At 38.1% G+C, this 23,930-nt stretch overlaps 1 protein-coding gene across 5 annotated transcripts in view; it reads right to left on the bottom strand.

The window, feature by feature from the left end:
• FTO (FTO alpha-ketoglutarate dependent dioxygenase) overlaps positions 1 to 23,930 on the bottom strand; it is a 340,085-nt gene that overhangs the window by 140,968 nt on the left and 175,187 nt on the right. Inside the window, exon 9 of one of the 5 annotated variants that reach the window (XM_064519529.1) lies at positions 14,005 to 14,076. The exons of the other annotated variants lie outside the window; for them this stretch is intronic. Within the exon in view, the coding sequence (XP_064375599.1) occupies positions 14,049 to 14,076 (28 nt within the window). The 3' untranslated portion in view covers positions 14,005 to 14,048. Of the gene's footprint in view, positions 1 to 14,004; positions 14,077 to 23,930 lie in introns of those variants that run through there. 5 annotated transcript variants of the gene reach the window in all.

A 23,930-nucleotide genomic window follows, 5' to 3' on the forward strand; every position in this document is an offset into this window, starting at 1 on the left:
ATACAATAACTAACATATGTTTTTCTTTTCTTCCTAAAAGGATATCTGCCCAACTCTTCCTTGAGATTCATGTAAGAACAGATACACCAACTGTACACATATCATTTTGTTCAAATAATTTGCAATACATTTGGTCTTGGGCTGTGTTAACATTACAGTGCGTAATGTGTATTTAAGCTCTCAACTCACTAATCATTAGGGGACACATTTCTGTCTTCTGTGCACAGGCTTCTTTGTATGCATAGATGAGAGAAGCATATGGACATAACAGCAGCTTTCAACCTAAGGAACAATTTCTACTCTAATACTATAGGCCTAATTTCTGTCTTTACATAGACATGTGTATTCACAATCTGCATTTCCCAAACCCCTTCAATACATTTGATTTATTTCATGCAGTTCTATTAATTTAGTTCCTGCTATTTCAAATACTCCGTAGGAGGACAACAGTGCAAACAAGTCCTTTCCTTTTGCTATGAAATAGCTTTAAATCTCTGAGCTCAAATGGAGATTTTTTTTTTTTTAATAATGGGTCAATGTTGAAAGTGAATTATTAAAGGCAGGTGTAAATTATCCCCTCTTCCTATTCTGTCATGTTTTCAGAATCACAACGAGAAAATCATTTCAGACAAATTACTACAGTTAATGGTGACCAAATCACTTCGCCCTCACCATTATTTCTTCTCAACACAAAACAGGAAATAAGCAATCTTATGAATAAAATGGCTAGTTTACATATTCAGCTCATGTATTTTAGCGAGTTACATTTTATAACAGTAAAAATGTAAAAACGCACAACCTGTATCTGCAGCATCACCCAGCTATGCCCAGGGTTCATCAGCCACAGCTGCAGCCTGCGGGAAGAGCGCCTCTTCCCACGGAGCAGGCAGCGGGCTCCCGCGCACACAGCTCTGCCGCCGGGGTCGGCCTGGGATCGAGGAGATGACACTGCTTGATCTTGCCCTTGCCACAGCTCACTATGTGGCCTCGAGTAAGTCTCCATGTCTCTCTCTCTTTACTGTTTGTGGCTACAGCGGGGACCATTCACTTCATTTAATTTGGGCATTCATGCATCACCATACACACTTTTAGTTCAACTAGACATCGAGATGTTAAAATACACACAGATTTCAAAAAATGTAAAAATAATCTCCTACTCTTTGAGTGCTCTGATTTCATTAGACATGTGTATCCATGCCACGCAACACTGCTGGGTGAGGATCATCTCTCAGAACTTCTCAGCTTACTGAAGCTGCTCTGGCCTGCTTCACAATTATTTCGTAGCTAGCAACGGACGCCATACCCCCTGCTTTTGTTTCGTTTTGTTTTCTGCCGAATGATTACTTCCTTTACCATAGAAAACATGGAAATCACTATTCCACGTTTCATATCTACAGTAAGTCTATTTGGAAATGGTAGCCAATGCACAATTTGCTGGCTAAACGGTAGCTCTATAAGCATTGTAAAGCCTGGAATTACATTTACATTAACTGCCGTCTTCAGAGCACTTTTTAAATTTCCATTTGTTCTGTAAGTTTCTGGACCTGGGGGAAAATTGTCTAAACGCCCTCTCTCTGCCCACATCAGCCACTCGGTGCCGGAAGCCAGACCACTGACTTTTTTTCGCCCCAAGCTGCTTGATTTCTTTGGCGCTGCCTCTCCCCACCAGTCGAGGCAGCATTCCTGGCAAAGCCTGGTAGAGGCTGTGGGCAATTCTCAACAGACTTGTTCCGATTATATTTAAGTTGATAAGGTATTTGATTTGACTGAGAGAGAGAAGAGGGAAAAAATTGTTGGTCTTTCTTAACAGATAGGATCAGATTCATTTTAAGATTATTTGGAGCACTGAGAGCAAGAGACATAAAATATGAACACAAGAGCTATACACTGCAGTATATACCGCATTTTACTTAGCTGATATCTATATGCAAGTGCCAGTCGAAACAAAAAGTTTCAGCTTCTCTCATATTTGTATATGTGAGTACACGTGCCGCTGACAACTCAAAGCTTTTTCAGCCTTTGGAGAACTAATAAGCATACTCCAATGAATCAGAGAGTACTAAAGAGGCAAAAAGAAGACATCTTCCCTGTGCCCGAAACTCAAATGCCCTTTTATTTCAAAATTAAAAATTAGACTGCTAAGCTCAGTTCAGTTTCTTGATCATAAAAGATCATTGAAACCCCACTTCTAAGAAGAAAAAGATCAGCTGTTCCCAATGACTGACAAAGCTTTTAGCTCTGAGTCAATGCACTGCTCATATCACTGCACCAAGCATTATGCCAGGTAGTACCTCCTGGAGAATGAGACCAGGACCTCAGTGTTCTCTATACCATGAATTTCAGCTCAATAGAAGTCATACATCTAAAATTACAGCACAGTATCCTACCCGATGGTGTCAGGTATGACCCAGGGACTCAAATATCACAAATGTGTCTGGGAAAATAATCTCCCCCCTCATGTTACTTTGTCCTCCGAACTAATTTTTTCCTCTCTCTCTACAGTTCAATGACAGGTGGACAATGAGAGCCATTAGTAGAGATATGGCTGGTACAGTAGCTACTGCATACTTTGATGATCTGCTTTGATCATGATGCATCATATTCATTAGTGCTAGAGAAGTTTTTACCCTTTCTGTTCTGCAGAGGGTAGTTATTTCCTTTAGAAATTCCCTTCTCTGATTACTATCAATACTGGGGAACACGTAGCTTCCAACGTTGCCTTCAGACCTGCCACACCCAGAGATGACAATGTTCAAATTTAATGCTCCAGTTGCATCAACATACAACTGCTTTATGGTCAAACCAATCCAGTGACTAGCAATGTTTTACTACCGACTTGAAATTTTGCCCAACTTATATGCAGAACACAAGCAAGTTATTCATATTTCTTCTGATATCACCTACCATCACACACAGTTGTTACTTATTTTAATTATAGCATATTTAAGTGAAAGAAATACATAGCATTATCTATGATTTTTCATTTTCCAAATCAAATTAATTGCTCATGAGATCCATCTAGCCTTACTAAAAACATATACACAAAAGCCATTAGTTTGCAAGAGACCAGTGAAATGGATAAAGCATAATTACAGATAATTATAGATACTTCTAAAATTATTTGCCATAGTTATGGTTTCCTTACTTTTTCTCCTCTGCTTTTGTAAGAATTTAGGACAAGTTGTGAATTTTTTTTTTCTAATCCAGTTCTTTATGTTCTATATAATAACATTATTTACTAAATATTTCATTTCCATTCCACCCCAATAATGCATTCAGGGGTCTGCAAAGGCAATTAAAACACAATTAACCATAAAGATTAATCATGATTTAAATGTCTTTTCTTTGGAGGGATTGAGGAAAGGATATTGGGTGGGGAAGCTGAAAAATGTTCCCAAGCTGAACACTTCTATTTAAAAAGATCTTATTAGAATGCCAACAGGATTTTCCAGACTTAAAGTCCCTGGATACTCTGTGACTCATGCTACAAAGTGAAGGTGAAAATCAGCAAGACCATCAATGGGGTAAGAAACAAAACAACTGTGCTTTCTGTTCTGTTTGTATGTTCACTTAGCAACAGATGAATTCATTTAGAAAAATTAATTACCTCTTATTTTAGGCTGAAAAATGTCTAAACTTAGCCGACATTTTTATTGGCATTTTCAGCTAAATGAAATGAATGAATCAAGGTATTTTAAAAATTAAACTCGTTCATGCAACTGCCAGAAAAAGTGATGTTCCTTAACCAAAGATCTCGTATCAGAAACAAAATCGCTCTTTCAGCAAGATGTTTCCGAGAAGTTAAAAATGTGCAGACGTGGCTATCGTTGCGCTGCACACTGACTTTACTAACGCCAAGATAAACCCAGTGATCTTTCAACTCAGCAGCAGCCCTCCTACCCTTTGGCGGCTTTTTATCTTCCTCCTGATAAACACTTGCCCCTGCTTTCCCAGAGGCTTCTTCGCAAACCGACACTTGTTCCAGAGGATCCGGATTCTCGCTGATCCGGGTTAGGGAACACAAATGCAATTGCTTCCACGCAATCAGGAGTTTGGTCATATTCCAAGATATCTTGGTTTTTAATTTACAGCTTCCACACTTAGTTTTAAAAAGTGGCTGAGCACAAATGCAGAGATAGCAGCATGCATCTTGTCACAGATGAGAAACCATTTACTACAAGACAGGTCAAAATAGTCAAAAAGGCAGATTTGAACTAAAACTATAACGGTTTTAACTATAAAGTAAGGTAAATGGAATCAAAAGTCTAGCAATTGGGAAGCACAAAAAGCATTAAACTAGGATAACCTGTTGAAAAAATGAAGTTTTCACCGAAAATCTAGCCATAATGAACTCAGAGGAAATACTCTTTCTAGTTTAGTAGGATCAGGATTTCCTCATTTGTTTTTATGCCTTACCCCACCAGTATAACATTTGGGACCAATCTACCACATTTATTACATCAGACACTTTTCTCATAGGAAAGATGTAAAGTTTAAGTAGTTGCATGTTCAGATTAAAAGGCTTCAAATATCAGAAGTGATAATTTTTTACTCCAAGAGGCAATTGATGAAGGGGTTTAAAGATATCAAGTATTCTATTAGTATTTCTCAAGTCTCTTTCAACAGACGGTTACTATGACAAATAACTAAAGTGAAATGTTTCATTGAGAAAGATAATGTACTCTGTATACAAGAGTTTTTCATCAAAAGCATACGCTCATGATAAAGGATATAAGCACATTTTTAGAAAAGAGTTAACAACAGTTGTCTTACTGCTGAGTGAAAATGCTAAGGATGATTTCTTGCTTCACCACAACACATTTAAGTACTCTATATGGCTCAGAACTACGAAGCATTTTACACATAGCAACTATGATTGCAAATATTCACATATTAAACCACAAAATACTCACTGGTATTGGTACCATACCCGGTGTACCAGAACCTGTGAGACTGAACTAGCTGCTAAGGTAGCGTGGAATTGTTTGCAAGAAAGGGAAGACGACACTGGCCTGACTCAGTCTCCCCCTGAAGCACGGCCAGTATTGTCACAATGAAACCCACACTGGTGGCTTTACCCCGTAGCCAAGCACTTCTGCATGCCTCCTGGACGTGTCCGGATGAGCTTAGTGCTGCCGTGTCAACCAGAGCCCCTATCCTGCTGGCGGCATTAACCTAAGCACTAGCAGCCCCTCCACTGCCTCCTTCCTGCAAATCCTGCAGCGCCTGTTCCTCACCTAGCTCCAGCAGCTGGGACGGCATAAACACAAACTTTAAGGGGCAGCTCTTTTTTAAAAAAGACCACGGCCTTGGCTTCAGAGCAATTCACATGTGAAATAGCACAACTTGCAGCTGAGACTGTCTGGTTTCCCTGACCGCGCTAACAACTCCAGGCATCTCTGCTCTCATATGAAAACCAGCAGCGTTAACTCATGCAGGCAAATTTTATGTTTATACACCCTGCTACAACTATTTCACCCCCATTTGGGGATATAGACTTGGGCATGTGTCTTTTTGAAAATCAAATCAATCCAAAAATAGCAACAGAAGGAAGAAAAACATGTAACTAGGACCAGTCTAGAACCCTTTGCACAGAGAAGTGAATTAAGAAAATTGTTAAGGTTAATATGGAAGAGAAAAGCTACTTTCACTTCCTTTCCCACTATAAGTCTTGGAATCATTTCCTGTACCTATATATCACTGTAAACTACAGAAACACACAGTGGGCTTTTTATATTTATGTATTAATTTCGAGATATATAAAATTAACATTAGGAGTCCAAGTTTAAACGTCAAATCATGGGCATTTTCATTTAAAGCTGAAACTGTCCATAGTCCTTAAACAACTCAGTTCTTATTTCTTATGGCATTTATTTCCATTTTTGTTGCATTCAAAAAATAGACACTCTCTTTTAAAAGTCAATACTGTTACGGTAATGGGGAGTTGCAATCTTCTGGTTAGAAGAAAGCCACAGAAGTAAAATGCCTTTTATACAGCTAGTGAACGAATTAAGATTTCAAAAATTAAATTCAATTTAAAAAAGAAAAACTACCTATATTACTAAAGTCACTCTTTCAGTTTCTTTTTCTAGTCACTTTATTTGCCTTTCAAATATAATGGATATTGATCCATTCTGAAGAAAGTAAAATTAAACTCCAAATGAAATTTAAGAACTTGATGTTCCCCATTTGTGCGTATTACCGAACCCCAGGGTGACCAGCCAGAGTGGGCAAGAGAGCAGAGACACATGTCCACATTCCCACTTTATTTACTTAGCAACAGTCGTACCAAACTCATAACTTTGCCCTCAAAATCAACAGCAAAATTTCTATTCAGTGCCAATGAAAGCATGATTGGGGCTTAATAGCATAGTGATATTTTTCTCCAGAATAACAGCATCCATCCCACTCAAAGTCAAACTCCTGTTTCTTGACTAAAACCCTACTCATTTGCAATGGAGAATATTGTTGTGTATTTCCTGTCCTAAATATTTTAGAGCTTAGGTATGTGCAGCTGGAGTTGAAGTGCTTTAAAAAAGAATCTAGAAACTCTTCAGGATCTGAAATCACAAGCAGTATATATGTGAATGTATAAAATTACAAATAACCACCTTAGAAAAGGAAAGGGAGGGTGTTTTTCTTTTTTAATCTGCCAAGAACTACGGTCACATTTCTAGGATTTTCCTGATTTTTTTGTGTACCTCCCATAAAAATCAATGGAAAGACTGTAGTGGTAGTTGATCTAGATGCTTACTGTTTTTTGTATTTACATTTTAGAGAATTTTACTTTTAAAAAGCCACGGTGTTCTGTACCAGAGATCCCAGTACTTCAGCGATATGCTAGATGACCCAACATATATAGAGAGTATTCAAAAGTGCTTTGGGATCCCTTGGGATAAAAGATGCTATATAAATATAACGTATATTTTTAAATATCAAAATTTTGACTGCCTTGTAACATGTACATTTAGGTGCGTGCAGACTGCACAAGAAACTGCATTTTTGCTGTTGAAAATATCTTATCGCTTTGCCTCCCCAAGCAGGCAAGGGAATTTTAGTTTAAGAAACAAACAAACAAAAGAGTCTTCCAAAAACACCTTTAGATGTCAAACTTAAAATGGAAAATTTGACAGACATTTTGCCTTAGCGCCCCTATTGAACTCTGCAATACTTCCTGGCCTAGACATTTATGAAAAATACATCGATAAAAAAGTAAATGTTTACTATGCACCATAATCTTTAAACGGCTTTTATGGTGGATTCTAAAATATGACATGAAATGCACAAGCACTTCGGAAATAAACACCTTTACAATTTATTCTTTGATTTCAAATAGTCTACACATTTTAGCATTTGATGTGCTTTTATGCTCACAGCTTTGCAGTGCACCTTTTAACCTTTCAGCACTCAAAAGTGGGGCTGAGATGACTAAAATCTGGGAATGGTAATAAAACATGGAGCACATCATAAATTAAAGACTTGGAAAACTGTGGTAATAAGTCCTTTGGGGGTAAACCTCTTTTAAAGCAGTAGCACTGTTTAATGCTACTGCAACAATTTTTGTGTTATTTAAGACTTGTGTTATGGAAATTCACCTATTGGTTAGAGGTATGAAATATGTTTCTCTTAAGATGGCATGATTCTTTTTCAATGAGTCCCTGGACTGCATTCACGATCTTTGTCTAAGCGAGAAGACAACTGGCTGGGTGACTTCCTGAAATGCTTAGTCCCACATAGATAGAAGGACAAATCACTCCTTGCATCAAATGCTCCCATTCTCAAAGTGTGAGGCTTTGGGAAGAAAACTAGGAGGTGAATTAGCTGACTAAAACAAAAATTATGAATTTGCATAGCAGATGGAGGACAGCCTTCAGGGATACTTTGTTTGTGCAAAGGCCCATATGAGTGGGAACCCACAATTAACCATCTAGATCTCATTTGTGCTCCTCTATAAAAGTGGCAGCTAGAGAGATGGCTGCCCTCGCAGACAGGCAGAACAACGAGCAGCTGATGACCGATTCAGATGATGGGCCTACCATGATAATGAGAAAGGGGTAGAAATAAGGGATGTCTCACACAAAAGAATATCTGTGTGAAGCCCTTAAATAATCTCAAAGAGTCACGATAGAGCAGGACTGACTTCTCATGCAAACTTTGTATGCAGTGATGCTGCTCATGTGCGTCTGGTGAACTCAAGTTCAGTATGCAAAAACTCTGGGGAAATCCTTGTATAAAGTAAGAAAGTTGAGAATAACCAAGGCATAGCAAACCTGAACTCTTCTTTATGCCTTTGACATCGCATGAGGGGAGACAAGATGTGCACAACCCAACCAGCAGGCTCCAGTGCAAAAGCCAGGAGGACATGCGCTTAGCAAAGCAGTTCTGCTTGCTGCCTACACAGAACTGCAGTGAGAAAAATAGATAAGCAATCAGCAACTCTAGAACACAGGAAAATCAGAAATCAATCCAAGTTAAAAAAACAGTCCCAGATGACTGTCTAGCCTATCCTCCTGCAATGGGGCCGGACTGATATAATTATCAGCATTCATGTTCTCAAAACAACTGATGTGAAAACATGCTAAAGGTGTCATTTGACAAATGATAGCAAACTTAGATCAAAATGAAGTAAGCAAATTGGCAGGAAAAATGAGTGACTGAATTGCCTGAGGGATCACACAGGTGTTATATATATGACCATGTGAACAGAAATGCATACAAGTATTCACACGGAACACCTTTTTATCATGAATATTTTTTATCTCTTCACTATTATAAAACTGTCAACTCAGATAAATTTATTAGCAGTCTAAAGGAAAAAAAAAGAAACAAAATGACTCATTGCTGTTTATTAGTTTGATATGTTAAGTAGCAAAAGGGGAAAATCCAGAACCTTGATCTATGTTAATCTCATGTTATTGTAGTGAGTGTGCAGGGCTATCATTCGTCTCGCATATGAGCGAGGCACTCTTGCATGTCACGCTAGATTTTATCAAGAAGAAAATGAAGTCCAAGGTAGCTGTCAAGGCAGCAGGGTTTTGAGTGAGTGGAGAACTTCAGAATGTGATTTTTAACTTGAAGAATTTGATGGAGGAAGTAAGGAAATTTAATCAACCACTTTACATACACAGTACTTCATTGATCATCAAAAAGCCTTCCTCATCTAAATCTGTATAGAAAAATCTTGCCCAGTTTACTGGGCAGAGGGAACTTGCAAAGTAATCATCAGCAGTTCAGTGCACAAATGAAACAACAGAGTAGTTTGATAATGGAAAGGATGCCCTTTCATTATTCCTTTTAAATGTTATGGAGAGATGGGATTTGAGCACAGCAGTAAATGCAGGGCATGAGACTGTTGACGGGATATTAGAAAGAATCCTGTGGTGGCAAAGTCAATGCAATTCTCATCACTCCATAGAAACAGGCCTATAGTATTTTATGAGCAGTGAGTACAAATAATATTCACTTTGGCTTTTAGCGTAGTGACTGGCAAAAATACAAAAATTCTTTTTAAAACAAAAGTCATTAAAAGGTCAATTTTTTTAAACTTGCCAGGCTATGCTAAAAAAAAAAAAAAAAAAAGCTAAAGTTAGAAGTACATTTTTCTTTGCACTTGAGTATCACATTAGGTTTTTTTTTACTAGATAGTGTTAAGTTACAGGATGACACACACGAGTTCCCTCTGACCTGCAGCAGATACTGAAGGCATTTCACTTGTGATGAAGTTAGCCGGGAGGGTATCTCATTTGTCATTGCTCGGAGGAGGTATTGTCTTCACTTGTCCCGGGTAGCTTCAGGACAGCTCAGATGACCATGAGATCCTGACTCAGTTCACCTACACTGGAGTGGTTAGTGCTAGTGATATTCTTACTCCCTAGCAGTTTTCAGGCAGGAAATATTTGTGCCAAGATTTCAGTGGGTATCTGTGCAGGCATACTGGAGGTAAGTGATCTTTTGAGCTCTTAGACAGCTGCAAAAGAGCAATTAAAGCATGCCCACAAAGTTCTAGCATTATGATTCCTTATTTGACCTCAAGTGAGCAGAAATACTGTATGTCACAGTCTTCTGAGCTCATCACTTAAATGATAAAAACCTATTTTGGCATCCCATCCTACCGTTACTCAAAATACCAGCACAGCAAGTTGCAACTAAACTGTGTTTCTTAACTCTTTTATAAAAGGAACAGTAAAGGCATTTTGATACTAACTTCTCCTACATAAACATCACACCTGCACATTTGTGGGTCTGGGGCTTAAAGGTAAGTATCTGTATGAGAACTGGTACTTTTTCGGCTTCTTCTTTTACCTAACTTGTTTCAAATTTTCAAACAATTAAGAGAGAATCCATACATAGGGATAAGCGCTTACCTCCTGCTGGCAGGGTATTGTTTTTGCCTCTGCTTTAAGGGCTTCAACAGAATTGAAGCGGTGCATAATTCTCCGGCTAGCCTGCTGCACAAAACCGAGCATCAGCTATAACCGCACGGTCTGAACAGAGGCCGTTTCAGAGTGGACTTCTCAGCACGTTAACATGTGAATGCTATCTGCCCCCAAAATCACAAGTATCACAAAATTAGCATGATACAACAAATATGTCATTAAAGTAGGAGTCCACATATATATAGTGTTCACACCACTGACGCATACCCTAAAAACTCAATTGAATGAGAACAGGAGTCTATATTTGGCCATTGATGCCTAAGGGTTTTTTCCTTCTACATGGAGACAAGACTCTACCTATGACCAAAAAAAAAAAAAAAAGGATACATCAATTCTCTCCTTGATTTTCCCACACTAATGCATTATTGACTACAACGTACCAAACTTGCACTTGCAGCCTAACCCACTATTATAGCATCTTGTATCAGTACTTTAAACATTGCTTAACACGAAAAATATGTCAATATACAATGAAAGCTTTCATTTATGCTTTCAAATTGAGCAAACGGCTGCAAGCTATGTTGTAAATTACCCCCAAGAATGTATAACTGGGCAAAATAGAGAACAAATTTTAGTAACATCAGACGTGACTAGGTTCATAATTAGTAACACTTAACAATATATTAAGTTTATCTCCTTTCTATCCCAGTGACCCTTTCAGTTCTGAGCACTGTTTGCATACGCTGCCATAAATCATGTCTGGGATTTGTCAACAAGCCCCGAGTACCTCTGTTATTTGTGAAAATTACAAAGTGATCTCCCGCTTCAAAAATGTGTTGAAAATGCATTACGGGATCGGCGGGAGCTGCCTGAGCTCAGCTTCACCCCACCCAGTCGCTCCTGAAACTGAGAAAGGGCTGTAATTAGTACCTACGTAGAGGTCCACTGCTGCAATAAGTGCTGCTATTGGCTGGCGGGGCCATGCCAAACGGATCACAAGCAGGTAGTAATGCCAAGTTAGCACGCTGCCTAAAGCAACTGTCAGCTAATGATAGATTAGACAAATCTGATTGCTTTATCAAAACATTCATCTCAAATCTTGATTAGTAGACCTATTGAATTATGATTAATTCACAAGAGTGCTGCTGACAGATAAGGTACTTTATCTGACAATGTGTAGCAGTTGCTTTGCCTGAAGCAAGAGAGCTCTGAAGTTGCTGGTAAAATAAACAGTATCAACTGCAACACACTGCGAAGGATAATGAGGCTACATGCACCTTTTAATTTAATAAAGGCTGATCTCTGAGAACCTTGACTCAGTCACAAAACACACAGAAATGGAGGGTAAGGGCCAGGAAACCACGGAGGTAAACGGCTGGAGGAAAGGGAAAGCACAGCGACGCTACCAAACCCGCCCGCCCGACAGTGCAGAGCTGCGTACTGCTTGGGCACCCATTTGTACTGACTTCTAGGGCACCGAGAACCCAGTGGCAAATCCACACAACCCTGGCTGAGGAGAAACCAGGCTCCAAAGTTATGGAGCTTATTGATCACATCATCTTGGTTTTACCGTTTATTTTAGGTGCATCATGGAGGAGCAGCACATCACAGAAAATAACACTTGCATGAGATGCGCTCCCATCGCATCCCATCCTGCGATACAAATGGTTAAAAATTGAAAACTGTCTTTAATACTCTACAGTAGGAGAGGGGACTTGCTTCAGCGTAGTTAAAATTATATAAAAAGAATATATTACATTGTTTATCATTTATCATAAAACTCAGCAATAAATAAAACAGATCCATCAAGTTTCTGCAACTTTTTAAAACTATCGGCAGCAACTGCATTCTTATAATTAAAGAAAACCCACTGGCATGGATTTATTTAACTTCTTTTAATGATACCTCCACACATTCACTCTGAGTCTGTCCAAGACCGAGTATAGCATAACAGACCTTCCTTTTCAGAGTAAAATTAAAACCTACTGTTTTCAGCTCAGTTTTGCCATCCTGCTACTTGAACGTGTGCATGGGCAGATCATTAGAAAGCTCCCCATTACTTGAATTCACAGCACTGTCAGCGAAAATTAGGTGTTGTAATATTCAGCTCTGACTTAATGAAGAATCCACCTTCTCCAAGCCACTTGTTAGGTTATCCTGGCCTAATAATTTTACAAAAAAACCCCTAATGCACTATAATTATGTTTCTCCCCAGCCTATATTAACCTTTCTATGACTTTTTCTTTCTTTCTTCTCTCTCTCTCACACTTATTTATTTATTTTACCTAGCCTCTGTTAATCAATGTGAACTGCAGATGGGGTCAAGGAAAGCTACTTCCTCCTTTGATAGCCTCCAATGCTTTCACTCCTGGGGATAAAAATGCTTTAAATGGAGTTATATTCTAGGAAAATCAATATATGATTACCGCAAAGATTTGTATCGATTGCCCTGTTGCATTGCAAAAAGGCTAAAGAAAAATTGCACGGCACATTTCCCTTCATTTTTTACTTCATAGAACTTGCTGCAAATATTTTGGGCAAGTAAGAAATGTTAGAACTTTACTTAATAACCTAAACTTTTCTTCATTCAATCCTGCCACTTTGAGAAAAAAAAAAAAATCCCTCCTCGACATAATGCCTGGCATCAGAGAGCTGCGCGAGATGCAGAAAAACAAATGCACTGCAATAAATACCTAGTTCTTAATAACTTCATCAGGTTTACATATTTTAAAAAGAAAATCACTACGAATTTTCACTCCCGTAACCTGAATTGCCCACATTTTTTCCTCGCACAGACACCACACCAAATATGCAGCCTGGATCCTGTTTTCAGTGACTGTAGTGGTGGATCCTGGCCTGGTCTGATTTGTATCGACAAAACAGAGTTCTCCTTCTAAAATCCTAAGAACGAGAAATACAGTTTCAACAATTACTTCACCAAAATAAGAGACATTTTTCAACTCCCCAGGCTCCTCCCCAGCCCCCAAGAATTGGGTTCAACTGCGTAGGAAGATCTGAATTTTCATCCTTATTTTGCAAGAATGGCCTAAATGCTACCAGCAAGTTATTTCAGACAATGGTGTCTCTACAAACTTACGTTACGTGGCATGTGACCCAAGTATCAGACCATTGATTTAACAGTTTGAAAGAATAAATAAAAAATGCTAAACAAACTAACACACCATGATACTTCTAAAGTCAATTTGGACAAGTTACTGCATTTCTCTATTCATCGGTTTCCTGAGGGATGATGTTATTTACCTCTTCCATGAATTATTCAGTGATCTACTGCCAAAAAGTACTATGGAAGGACTAACATAATGATGATCAGGGAGCAGAAAATACAAATATGAAACAGTATTTTAGAGGGTTCTAAATTTGTACCACAATGTACAATTTTTTTCCATGAATGCACAGAAATTGTTCAAAGTGCAAAGAAATAACACAACCTCAGAATTATATTATATTATAACTATTCAAACTTGTTGCTTTTATTTCCAAACTACACTTGTAAGGCACTTCATGTAGTTCCACCACCCTGACTTTTAAAAAGGAGTTGCTAGTGAAACCTCTCCAGATTACAAAATGCATGTCATCCAGACCTAATTATTTTCACATGTTTGACTGTTTCAAGTGTTCTCTTGCGTGACTGTTTCAAGTGTTCTCTTGCGTTCATTCAACAGATACTTCTACTGTGACTCTGTTAAAAAATAAGGAAAAAATGTAAAGAATGAAGAGATTTTTAAGATGTGTTGATGAACATAAAATTCCTTAGATTCTAACTGCTTTCTCCACTTTAATACAGCAGTCGGGTTACAGTTTTACTAGCATTTCTCTTGTACAAAGAGATCTGTAAAGCCTTTCTTGCTCTAGTCCTCTTGACTAGAAGTAGATTGTCCTGCATGTATGTTTTATGACCTTTGTCCTTTTCCTATAAGTCTTCAATTTAACCTTTGTTATACGTCTTCCGTATTTGATTCCTTTCCTTATCCCTCACATATTTCATTTTTGAAGAAGTCCTGAGGATAGCACGCCGGCTCCTTCTGTTACTTACATTTTTCCATTTCAAAAATACTGTAAAGTATTTCAATTTCAATTGTATGAAAAGTAGTTCAAAGCATGCTCTGTTACAGTAGCTGGTAGAAATCTCTAGGCTTCTCTCATAGTGCTGATTTTATTTCTTACCAAACCCCTCACACTAAGTTTCCTTTGGTAATTCTTTGCAACTTTTTTTTCCCCTCTGTTAAACGTATTAATTACTGCCGCACATGCTGATTAACTAACAAAATGACAACCTTTACGTAAAGGAAGGGTAATACCACATCTGAAAAATGTGAAGAATCTACTAAGGCTAATATTCAGAAATTTTTCTTAAACACATGCATACAAAAAAATTAAATTCTGCTTTAGGTGGCGAGTTTGTGACAGCTGAATAATTTGGCTGTTCGGCCATTTTAAGTGTTCTAGTGGGAGACGATAAAGAGCGGGAACAAGGTTCGTTGCCAGATTATGATTTATGCTAATTACCGGGTGAACGGAGGGTCCCAAGTCGTCTATTTGTATAATTGTACTTTCGACATTTCTCAAAGAGTGCCTGGAGCAAAAGCTAGGCACACCTTTTCATGGAATGTATATATAAGCAGAGTAAATATATATATGGTACTTGAACTCTTGTGAAAACCTGTCTCCTTTAATTAGATCCTTACATAGAAAGTGTTAGTTGCTGAGCTTTTTAAAAATGCAACCTTTTTTCCCTCCCCCAGTGACACCACCGCATTCAGTCCTGGACTGTGGCATTGCTCCTGAGCCTGCAGCATCGCCCCGCTAGCGCAAGCCAGCCCGCCGCCAGCCAGGCGCCCGGGGCCGCTCCCGGGCTCCCGCCGGCCACGCGCCGCTGCCCAGCTCGGGCCAGGCGGCACAGCCGGGCACCCTTCTCCGCCACGCACGCTTCCCTCGGGGCATTTGGGGAAGGTCTTCTGTTAATGGAGTAACACCCACTGCATAGCCACAGAGTTGAGAAGAATAACCGGGAAAGAACTCAAGAAAGTACCATGATGTATAAAATAAATATTCACAGGCAGCCCCCCACCTGCTAAACTGAATTTCACTGGCCAGTACATTTACATATGCAGAGAGGTTTGCTCTTCCTAAAAAACACCACTGCATAAGACAACTTTACACTTTCTAACAATTCTGCTTTCACCTATGCAAAAGTAAAAATAAACATAGTTCACATTGAGTACTGTACATCTAGAATGACTGGCTGTCAAAACACCACTTAGATTTATAGAGGCCTTTCGCTAAAACAAATGGAAAACTATTTGTAACATTCCTGAATTGAGTTTCTCAAATTACCTTTCCTGCCAATTTATATCAGAAATAGCAGGTTGCAAATACAGGAGAAAATTCATTACCAGCAAAAAGCAAGGTTTTTTTCTCCTCCACATCCCATTCTAAAAGTTGCAGACAATATTTGCCTCCTTAAAAAACTGCTAATACTCATTGAGGGCTTCCCTCCATACTATAACATTACTAATAAAATAATTTAAGATTACACATTTTAATATGATATACCTTTACAGAAGCCTAGCCCAGAAGCACATGGTCATGTCAGGTAAGAGACAGAGACTTGGTCTAACCCTGGAAGCCCTTCAGCCCAGACAAGTGTAGATCCACGACACATATTTAAGGAAGTTTTTGGTTTTGAAATGCATGTTCTTACCCACCCAACGAAAATAACACCTGAAAGAAGAACCACCATCTCAGTCCAACTTTCCTGCTACTCCCCAAATTCCTGTAAGAGTCAACCATCAGCTGGTGTTAAATGCTTTTGTGCCACTGACCTCTGCAGAACTACAACAGTTTTACACTAGGTGAAAATCTGCCCAGGGTTTAGATATGAACTGCTAACTTTGCCTCGCAGAAGGGTAAGGCGTATGTGAAAACAAATGATGGCACTAAAATGAAGAACAACACTCCTTCCTGTAGGGGATGAATCCTTTGAATGAGGTCTGTACGAATAAGGTGAAAGCAAATCATACTTGAAGAAAAACCTCCTCCTCAAAAATACCCCCTATTTTTTCCTCATCTTTAAAAAGGTACCAATTATTCAATTAGGCAAGTCTAAATATGTTCTAATTCAGAGATTTTCATGCTCTGACAAGCAACTATCCACAATGGCATCACCTTCACCTTGTACTGTCACACTGTACTTGACAGTCACCCACAAGTATGCTGTCAACCAGAGAGCAGAGCAGTAAGTTCATAGATCTTGATCTTAACACCGAGAAAATGGTAAAACCAGCTAAAGTAAATGTGAAGTCACTGTTACGGCCAATATAACAGAAATTCAGCAGCATGCAGAACCTCTCCCAGACGTTAGGGCACCACTAGCTGGTCAGTGAAAGTAAGATTATTGTCTCTATTAGAAGGGATGCCAGGCTTTCACAAAATAAAGTGGCATTTTAATTAAGCCAGATTAAAGATATCACGCAAAATCTAGAGTAATTATAATCAGGCAGCCTTGCAAAATACCCTGGGCACTAGTAAATAATTCTAAAATAAATTGCAAAATACCCTGGGCACTAGTAAATAATTCTAAAATAAAGCCCTAGATTTAAAAAATCCCAGTAACACACGTTTGTTGTATGTGTATGTGTGTTTGTGTATATAAACACACACACAAAAACAGCCCTCCCCCATTTTAGTACTGTCTCTCATAAAAATATTCAGTTAGAATTGAATATAGACTCAGATACAGGGAAATCCAGACCCCATATACTCCATACATATATAATTGCTATTCCTACGTAATCTGTGAGCAAAAACCTGGTTTTGTTACATTCAGAAACACAATTTCTTTGATGTACAAAACTGTATAGTTTATTAAATAAACACAAACTAGGATATAATGGCATACATTTGTTTTCATTACCAGTAGTAATGCAATATTTCTCCAAGGCTTACTGCATTAGCATTTCGCTCCATGTTGCAAACGCCTTTGAACTTTCTGAAAAGCTACATCTGTGAGCTCCCTCGTATAGGGCCGAAACTTACCAAGTGAATTAAGTTTTAATATAAATTGCTTTGTGCACTATTAAGATTGATGTTGGACACAGTGTACTGTAAGTTGCAAGCTGCAATTACAATTCGCTGCAATTATCTCTGGTTGTTAATAGCACAAGATAGCATGTCACTTTCTACCCAGTGTACAATTTATCATTTGTTTTTTTTTTTTTCCATGAACTCTTGTGGTATTCCAAATGTATAATCTTGTTGTATTTATTTCCCAGTGGTCCAACAAAATGCACAGCAAGTGCTGACTAGAACAAACTAAAAGGCAGTGCTATTGACAAGCCGTCACTTGAGCAGTAATGAACACTCTGCCTCTACTTTCACCTCGCCAAACTAACAGCTTTAATTTATGATAAAGCAAACGAGAGACAACCTCCACGTTTTATTATACCCTCAGTGCTGTTTCAAATAAAGTAATTAGAAGGTCAAGAGGCAGGTCTAGAAAGCCAAATAAAAATGCAAGCCCTCTGCACTGATGTTTTTAAAAAATCTTGACTGTTCAAAGAGCATTTTATCCATCCTTCTTCTGCAGAGCAGGGCAAGCCGGTCCTTTACCAGCGTAACCAATCTGAAACAGTGGTGGTTCAATTCTTTCCTGAGTAATTGAGCCCATATGTTAAGAGGGTACCTAGCAGACAATGTTCCCTTCCCTACGCCTTTATTATGAAAGAAAGGTACAGGTGAGTTTAAAACAAAAGTATTTTTCCTAACAGAAAGTTTCACATAAAAGAAAGAAAGTGGCTTTTTTTCTTTTTTTAGAATGACAAGAAATCCCATGGCATCCTATGACATCTTGAGAGTGAGATCTGAATGACAGAAGAACAAACAGGAAAAATTCTCTCTTAGAAAAGCATGCTTAAATCCTCTAATATCTTATTTACAACTTGAAGAATAAACCATTCCTAGAACTGTTGAAGAACAAGTTCTTCTTCAACCTTTGGACCAACTGGAATAAAAGCACAAAGCAATATTTGGTCTTTGCTGTATTATTATAGAAATATTTACAACTAGAGATATATAATTATGCTAATACAGTATGTCTCCATTTTCATTATATGATAGCATCTTGAATTTAAATTTCTTTCATTCAGAAGTACCTCACAGCACTGTAGAAGATAATCAAAATGATTTCTCAGCTGGATACAATGAAACTTATACAATTAGGTATATTTATTAGGCAACCATATGTCTTAAGCTACATCAAAGCACATTCCAATGTATTACTACAGTTCTGTTATACTTCGATTGGAAAATTACTTCCCATTAAGAAACTGCTTCTGTTGAGCCTTTGATGAGTTGTCTTAGACTAGCTCCACAACTTAAGATAAATCACTGAATTCCAGCCAGGTCTGAATAAAAGGCAGCAGCTGTTTAACACAGACCAACAGTTTAGCAACAATAAATCTGAGTCCAAATGAAATAGTCTGAGGAACTGAGACAGAATAGGCTATCTACAGGGCCATTTGGACAAGGACCCTGCTCTTCACTACAGCACTTGCACAATATATGCTTGGAATTTCCACAGTACCCAGAACTTCGGCTCATAAAAATATTGGTGTTCCAGCAAAGTCCTAGCATTCATGCAAATACCTCCCTACAAAAAAACACCGTGTCAGGAACAGAAAGAAGAGTGCCATCCGCAGACTTAGTCCACACACTAACCCAGAACCAAGTTTTTCTGTAATGCATTTTTGTAAAACTACCAATTGAAAATTAAGCCTAAGGTCTTACAAGCCTACGCATAAGAAACACAGATTGTGCAAACACAAACTTGTGCATCAAGGAAGTTTTTCACCTTGAGTATACACTACTGTGTTTAGGAAGGCATATTTTGCATATTTAATGGTCTTGTGATGAAGGTACTGTTGTGTCATTTTTATCAAAGCAATTTTTGCACTATCATGGCACGTTCATGTAGCAAGTTCAATTATACTTAATGACATAAGTGGTGTAAATGTGTAATTATATAATTAGAACATGCTGTTATGTTGTAAAGGCCCTTGTGGAACTGAAGAAAACCCAGAAGACACTGTACACGTACACAAGAATTAACTCAGCTACCTCTGCTTTAGTTTCTACAGACTATTCAAAAGGATTCGCCTATGAGGTTTTCTTAAACAGCTGTTCAAATTATAATCCTTCATACAAAGCATTATAATTAGCTTCCACCTTCCCTCTTCCATAGTTGTTAATGGTGATTTATAACTTTTGAATGTTAACAGGGACTGGGAAGTCTGAACTACTGCAACGAAAGCAGAGCTGGACATTCTGGTGAATAACGACTTCTTTTTACCTGCACATCTTGATTACTAGTCCTTCATCGCTGATGCAGCTATCTAGATTTGATTATTTGGTCTAAATGACCAAACATATGTAATCTGTTCTCCCACAGTATGATTTAATTATATAAAACAAGTAACATCTCACAAATACATCTATGATAGCAATGAGAAACACTTTGAACTGTAAAGTTTTACCCTGGTTCATATGAGAAGTCTGAAGTTATTTTTACTCAGACTTAAGCCTTTCCATGAGTCCTTCACAACCACCTCACTGTTGCTCCTTGGTAACAGTCTCCAGGCAGTAGTCTATTACTTCAAATTGCGGTTTCCGATATGAGGTTAAGTTTTTTTTTTTTTTTTTAAGCTATGTACTCTCCTCCCCTAACGTTTTCCACCACACACACAATGAACCTGCTTCTTTCCTACTTTGCAGGTCACCAGCACCTGCACAGATCACCTTTGTCTGTCATCGTTTCCCCCAAGTCCAGCTCTTATGCTTCCATCTTTGGTGTGTCCTGAGGGTCAGTAAATTCTTCACCAAAATGCAGCTGAAATTGGTGGCCACCCCTTTGCTCTCCCCTAATCTGCTTCCATCTTATGCTTGCTACCTCCCTCTTTCAAATGGGTTATAAACTATGTGGTAGATGGGTTGGTACGAGTGGTTTGTAAACCTTGTATGAATGATTAAAAATAAATACAGGATAAATACATGATAAAGTTCAGAATGCATTACAGAAGTGTACAGTCATCACCAGCCTCTGCGACTCAGTATATTTTTATATTTTTTTAGATTGACATGGTTGACATCTGTGTGTGGTAGGCAAAAAATAAATTGTGAACTATGATAGGTGGCAGATAATTGTGTGTATATATGTGTGTGTGAATATCCAAACCTGGGCTTTTGAACAAAATATATTAGGTATTCTTCTTTATAGCATTAACTGCTGAAATGCCATCCAAATTTGTAAGTCTCAAACCAGACAATATTCAGTGTTAAGCATTTCTTTAGCAAACCTCTGATGGGTTCTCAGATACGATATGGCCATTTGGCAAATGGAGCTCATGAGCAGCACTGTGAGATTTATTTTGTCATCCACCTTTTGGTTCAGATGTAGCCACTGCAAAGTACAACAGTTGTCTTCAAACTATTATTCAAAGACTGCAAGCACTATAGGAAGTACTAAGGACATAAGGATATCTGTGAATCAGTGAAAGATGTTGGCATGCAAGAGTGAAGATACATCAGCTGGACTACTGCTTCAGCTGGTTACCAGAGGGCCAGGAAGAAATTAGTCTCAGCCTTCAGTTGAAAGAACACCTGGACATTAACCTGGGGCACTAATTCCCTTATGAACAAGGTGATCTTTGTTTCCTCACCAATACATCTAGAAATTAAAGAATGACTATTAAAAAAAAACCTGGCTCCCAAGTCTCCTTAAATCACTGAACTGCAATAAGGAAAAAAAAGTACTAGGCTAGGGGAAAACACGACAATAGGCTTTGCTCTAAGTTTGACATAAAAGTGAAAAAAACTGCAGTAACATCTCTAGCCTTCTTGACAGAGGCATGCAAACCTAAGGCTGCATGGTTAAACTTAGAGATCCTAAAGTCTGCATATAATTTATATCCAGTCATGACAATATTAAGCAGTTGATACTTTCTTCAAACATGGAGCTCACTGTTTTGATAGACAGAACTTCTACACTGAAGATGATGATGCCTCAAAATAGAAACTATGCCATATTTGGCTAGTGGCCCGCACTTTCTCTTACTGGGAGATATTGCCCGAGGATGCAGAGTGAGGACACAGTTTGTGTTTGCATATTTAGATCATTCAAAAGATTAGTATTGCACAATTTCCATAGACATTTACTAAATCTCACATATGGCTAAGTAGAAACTATTAGTGATGTGTGAATCATATTATATTTGGCAGCACTGATATTCAGACTGCCAAATACCTCCCAATTCCAAATACAGGACTGAACCTCTGTTTTCCACTCTGCCCTTCAGAAATCTTCAAAAAGGAAATGCTGAAAAATTAAATGAAATGGCAACTTTTTCCTATAAACAAATGCTTTTGAAAAGAACTCAATATATTTCAGGAGACAGACAATCTTCTTACAAAATATTTGACTGTTTTGCAAACCAAAATGAAAAAAAATTATCTGAATTATGAAAGTTTATTTCATATTTGTCTTTTGTTGTTTTGATTCTGTTTCCTTGTGCTGGGGGTGAAAGAACAGAGATTTCTACAGCCCCACTGAGAAATATATTTGTCACTCAAACTGGAAACACAGCTGATAAGAAACTAATTATTAAATTACATTATTAAAACTGATTTTTTTTTATGAATCTGTCACTACATTTTAGAAAAAAATTCAAATTCCGTTAAAAATTTGGCACGCATCTGCCTGTCGTTTCATTTTTGCTCTAGAACTTGGGCAGGCCGGGGGGCGGTTTCACGGTCTTCCCATCCTTCTCTAGGCAGCCAGTAAAATCTTACCATAGCATTTGATGATGGACATTGTCTGCTCGGTTCATACCAACAAATTATTGCAGTAAAATTTGCATCCCGATGCCATGTGTGCTGTTATCACAGAGGCAGGAAACTTAGATGATGGACATGAGAAAGGACTGGGGGAGGGAAGGAAGGGAGAAGCAGACTGAAACCGCCAGCAAGCTGAAGAAGCTAGAAAAGAACTCACTCACAAACACGAATTGCCAGTTGGGAAATGGCTAAATGTTTCCTATTCATAGGGTCAGATAAGGCTGCTTCTCAAGGGCTACTGAACTTCCCAAACGAAGTGTGGTTACTATATTTGCAGCAGTCTTAGAATAGTGTTTCTCCATTAGAAGATTCAAAAACCAGGACCAGTTTTACATAATCACTTATATTTTCAAATAACTCATGCTTTTTTACCAGCTTATTTCTGCAATAAAATGCACAACATACATCTATGCCAGGACATTGTTCTCTCCCAGTTAGTGTCAGTACTGAAGCTGGTCTTTAGCTATCCCAGTTCAAAAGCATATAATGCCACATACAGCTATTAATAGCAGGTGCTTGGGGTTTCACAGCTATATTTGGATGATTATGGCTTTATTAGCACACCATATAAGTGATTATGGAACTATATATTATATCAAGTTTCCAAAGGTAGCCACTGTTCTCAGTATGCACTTATCAAAGATCTGGACTTGAGGTGATTTTCTTTTACGTTTTGAATCAGTTTTAACCATCCTCTTTTGGATGTCAGAACGGAACTTCTCTCTCACAACAGATTTTCTTGCTCAAGTAATGCAATACTAACTCCACTCCAGACAGATAGTAGAGTTTTCCATTTTTGGGTCAACCTTCATTTGCATGTTATACACACACGCTAAAGATGTATATTTTATTTCTCAATCAGTTCATATTGGCACTTGAAAGACACTTCCTAGAAATCCTTTGCTACAGCTTCTGATTCATGAAGTATTTTATGGAAGACATTTTAGGTTGTCCACCCTTTGATTTCCCACAGAAACTAATAAATAATCAACAAAAATATGATTAAAGACATAGCTTGAACTCTCAGCCAAAATGCATACTAGCTAGTTGGAAATCTCTCTGATCCAAAACTGTTTATCCGAGAAACAGAATTCTAACTTAGGCTTTAAAAAGCCTGATGAAGGGTTCAGCTAAGTTTTGACATGAGAGTTTCATATTCAAAACATGTCGTGAAATAAGAAGGAAAAGGATATGAATTTTGAAATTACGGAAGGATGAAATAGAGCTTAATAAGCCAGAAAAGGAAATTAGTTATCTATAATTGCAATTCTGTACAAAAAGTCCCTTTGAAATCATACTCAACCAGTATTTGATGGTCCTTGTGAACAATGCTTTAAGCCTTTGTTTAGATAACTGTAAGAGCATGGCCAACAATAGATTAAAAACAAAAAAAACTAACTTATGTCTGACTTCCAGAATCAAGAGATTAGGAGAAACTAAACTTAAAACTTAATATTTCCTGCAGTTCAATTCTCTGTGAAACTATCTGTTTATCTAAATCTCTATTCCAAACTTCCTAAACTCATTCAACAAATTGGAAAGTGGGTTTATATTATGTTTATCTAGAGAACATAGATGGAACTTCCTCCTTGTCTAAACTTTCACCTAGAAGCATAGGAAAAGCATGAAAGACCTGGTCCTGTCTCC

This window comes from Dromaius novaehollandiae, chromosome 13, assembly GCF_036370855.1.
Source record: "Dromaius novaehollandiae isolate bDroNov1 chromosome 13, bDroNov1.hap1, whole genome shotgun sequence".
Taxonomy (NCBI): Eukaryota; Metazoa; Chordata; class Aves; order Casuariiformes; family Dromaiidae; genus Dromaius; species Dromaius novaehollandiae.